General features: G+C 60.0%; 2 protein-coding genes across 2 annotated transcripts; one reads left to right on the top strand and one right to left on the bottom strand.

Moving 5' to 3' along the window:
* Positions 1–2,353: 2,353 nt before the first annotated feature.
* Positions 2,354–3,138, bottom strand: SR140 (U2-associated protein SR140; the record flags this gene model as incomplete). Its single annotated transcript, XM_005853791.1, has 1 exon — positions 2,354–3,138. A coding segment is annotated over one exon (785 nt), but the record flags the coding sequence as incomplete, so codon positions are not given.
* An 84-nt stretch (positions 3,139–3,222) lies between these two features.
* On the top strand, positions 3,223–3,956 carry NGA_2053810 (uncharacterized protein; the record flags this gene model as incomplete). The annotated part of the gene is made up of 1 exon (XM_005853792.1): positions 3,223–3,956. A coding segment is annotated over one exon (734 nt), but the record flags the coding sequence as incomplete, so codon positions are not given.
* Between the last annotated feature and the right edge of the window lie 8 nt (positions 3,957–3,964).

The following is a 3,964-nucleotide window of genomic DNA, read 5'->3' as shown; positions in this document are numbered from 1 at the left end:
CCAGCTCTCGCGCGACCACAAACCCTACCTGGAGGACGAGCGGAAGCGGATCGAGAGCGCGGGGGGGATGGTGAGCATGCAGCGTGTCGACGGGGACTTGGCCCTGTCGCGGTCATTGGGAGACTTCCAATTCAAAGACCGGTGAGTCCCACGGGGGTCCCGTCACTGCCGCCGTGTGAGGGTGGATTTGGATTTATGGTGTCCGAATTAATTTCCGTGTGACTCTCCTGCTCCTCTTTTTGCCCATTTTCAACGTTTTGTGGCGTAAGGTGACGCCGCCATGACCTCTCGCCCCTGAGCGCTCCTGATCCTTATCCCCACCTATCCTCCGCAGAAACCTTCCCCCCGAACGCCAAAAAGTCACGGCTGTGCCCGAGGTTCAGGTGCATGTACGGGATCCGGAGAAGGACTTGTGTCTCCTCCTCGCCTGCGACGGGGTCTGGGATGTCTGTGAGAGCGCCGAGGCCGGGCGCATCGTCTTCGACATCCTGGGGGACGGGGAGAAACGGATGGCCTTGGTCGCGGAGGAGCTCTTGGACCAATGCCTGTTGCGGTATTCGAAAGACAATATGTCGGCGGTGGTCGTTGGCTTTGCCAAGTTGTGGGAGGAGCACGGCAAGGAGGGAGAGGGGGTGGAGGGGAGGCGGCGAAGGAGGCTGCCTGCGGGGGAGGAGGAGGAATCGAACGATGGAGGAAAGGCGTCAGAGAGGGGAAAGGAAGAAAAGTAGGGGCTGGAAGAGCTGATGTTTTATCGTGAGAGGAGGATCAAGGCCGACACGAGGGGTAAGAAGACCATAGATTAGTTGCCTATTTGCCGATAAATTGAACCAGTAATGGCGCGAGCACCAGGAGCAGCATCCACAGCATTTGCAGCAGCCGTGTCGGCAGGAGGGGGGGGGTCGGTAAGCACATGCCAAGAAAGAGGCCGATGGATGGTGATATCCAACGCATGGAGCAGGAAACGAGAAGAAAGAGACAAGGAGTGCATGTGGTATGGACGGGCGTCATCGTGAGCTGGATTGCATGAGCAAACATTCGGGAAGCGTGCAAGCAAATTGCTTCAACTGATGTGAACACGGCGGTGCGATTCTATACGATGGGACAGTTTTGATAAACAGTGAATTCTGATCCCAGCGATAAGAGATGCGGTCGCGTAAACTTTTCTGGCTGGCATGTGGCTACATTCGAATGGGAGCCAAGAGGGAAGAGCAACAGAGCCTCCCATCCCTGCACTTTTTCTAAAATTGACAATAGCAACAACTGTTTTGCGAATTTGCCGGAAAGAGTGAAGATTAAAGTGTATTTCTCTGCAAGTCCCTCAGTATTATGTGCATGCATGTCAAAAAATAATTCAAGCCAGCGGGCTCGATAGCCCAAAAGAAACACAAAACTATCAAGAGCGCGGAGATTCAGGGGCCTTCAATGTGTATGTCGCTATTAGCTTTCATGACTTTTGAGGTATGATCATCCCCGATGATATTTCACTGCCAGTAGCACTGCAGCTCCTTCACTCCATAAGCCCATCCATTCCCCGCTTACAACACCTCACCTTTTCCGCTTCGCCTGCCTCTCCTCCCCGCTGCCCCGCCCGGCACCCAAAGCATCCACCTTTCCCTTCCCCCTCGACGTGATCACAGCACTTCGTTCCACGGCCACGGCCGTCGCCACGCCCAACCCCTTCCTCTGTGCCAGTGTCTGGGTCTCCCAGGTCGAAACCATTGCTTGCCTCCGCTCCTGAACAGCCGCCTCGATGCTCTCCACATTTTCCCCCTTCGCCTCTAAATCGTCCCGGAAATGAAGCAAGCCGGTCTCCAAGGACCGCAGCATGGCCCGCCTCGCTTCCTCTTCCTGAGCGGTCCACTGCGGCGGGGGCTTCTGCTGATATTTTCCGTGGGAATGCGGTCGACGGTCTAGTTCCTCCTGCCCGAGGGGCCCCGTTCCCAGCGCTTGGCCGATCGAGATGGTCCGGCCCCCGTCCTCGTCATCGTCGGAGGAGGAGGAGGAGTAAGTGGCCTCGCCCGTCCGCCCTCGCTTCTTGGCTTTATCCGCCCCTTTTGCCCTCCCGCTTCGGTCACCAGGCCGCGTGCTTTGTCCAGGGGCTCTTGCTCCAGAGGGAAGGGGGGAGAGGTCGAGGGGGCGTCCGTCCACATCCTCCCCTTCGCTGTCCTGATCGTCATCGCCCCGAGCCCAGCCGTACTTGCTGCTAAAGATGCTCGTGGCCGCTTCGTCCATGGGCGTCCCATCCACTTCCTCCTCGTCCTCCTCCTCCTCCACCTGCCGCAGAGGAGCCGCCGACGCCCCTGGCCCATACCGCGACATTTCGGACGCGCTCGACCCGCCCGCCTCCCACTCCCCTCCCCGTGCCCCCCTCCCTCCCCGGGTGTCACCTCCCGTCCACCTTCCTCCTTCCAACCGATTTTCCCCCGCCGCCTTTTTCTTCACAAATTCGTCCAAGCGTTTCATCTTTCGCAAGAGGAGCACGAGCGGACCCTCCGTCGTCAAGCCCGCCTGCCGCGCCTGCCGAACAAGGGCATCTCGCCCCTTCTCAAGATCTTCCTCCTTCCCTTCCTCTTCCCCTTCCTTTTCCTCCCCCTCTTTCTCCAGGTCAACCGTCAAGGTAGCCTCCAAGCCAGCAATGAACAAAGGAGGGTAGATGGACCACTCCCCCCACACTTTCAAGACCTTCAGGAGCTTCTCCTCGACGTGCTGGGCAGTGAGCCTCCCCAACACGGCCAAGGAGTTGTGGAAGGCAGAGAACACGTAGGGCAGTGCGAGTTGCAACGATGTTCGATAGGTAGAGGCGTTCCTGACACCGGCCGAGGAATTGTGCAATATGTCTGACACCAGATAAAGACGGGCCACCCTCCGGGAGAGGGACACAGGCTGTTCCCCCGCCAGGTCCTCTGACCATCCCTTCTCCGCACACAGACTCTCCTTGAGCAAGCCCACCACCTCCTCGCTCGCATCGGCATGGTCCAGGGCGAATCCCATCCCCTCCTTGATTTTCGCCCGCCCTCCGTCCAATGCTCGCAGCAAGGCAACAAAGGTCTCGTAGTCTTTCCGGGAGAGGCGAGAAGAAGGCGCCCGCCCCCGCGCAATGTCCCGTGCCCGTTCGGCCTGTCTGCCCGTCAAGAAAGCAGCCGCGGGCATGACAGCTTCTTGCCCCTCATCCCCAGGGGCCCCTACCCGCCCCCGACCTCCCCCTCTCCGACTCCCGCCCGGGCTACGGCTTCGGCTTCGGCTGGCGCTGTGGCTTCGACTACGGCGACGTCGACCCCTTTCTCGGCTCCTGCTCCTCTCCCTGCTTCTACTCCTGCTCTCATGGCGTCCACCCCTCTCCCTCTCTCTCGACCGACTCTGCCGTCGATCCCTCCCTCGACTCCGGCTTCGGCCCCTCTTCCCCGCCTCCTTTTTCCTCTCTGGGCTTCGACTCCGACCTCTATCCCGGCCTTTTTCCCGCCCTCGCTCCCCGTAGTCGCTCGTTTTCTCCTCCTTGGCCTCTTCTTTCACCTCCCGCCGGTCGCGCCAAGCCCCCGGGATGGCGGGAGGTGCCCAGAATGGACCGTCGACGGTCATTTGAAAGGGCCGCACCCGCCACCTCGTCTCCGTGTCGCCCATCAAAAAGCTGAAGACGCGCCACCGGTAAAAGAGAGCCTCCGGCGAGTCCCCTTCCCACAAGAAGCGGAAGCGTGGGTTTTTGGCTTTCTGTCACCTTCAGTCGTTCCTCCAGGGGCCCGCCGTCCTTGGCAACATACCGGGCGGTCCGCGAGATCAAAAACTCCACGTCTTTATCCTCCGGAAAAAGCACCGGGAGGACGACATCCCCTGGCCCCGGTTCCTTCTCCTCCTCTTCCCCTTCCTTCCTCCGACCTGGCTCCCCTTCGGGCGATCGGGATCGGGAGCGGCCGTACCTCCCACCACGCCTCCCTCTACCCTCATCCTCCCCGTCATCCAGGCGAGATGG

This window comes from Nannochloropsis gaditana, assembly GCF_000240725.1.
Source record: "Nannochloropsis gaditana CCMP526 unplaced genomic scaffold scaffold738, whole genome shotgun sequence".
NCBI classification, from domain to species: domain Eukaryota; class Eustigmatophyceae; order Eustigmatales; family Monodopsidaceae; genus Microchloropsis; species Microchloropsis gaditana.
The sequence above is the reverse complement of the archived record's forward strand: the minus strand, read 5'-3'. Positions and strand labels throughout refer to the sequence as shown.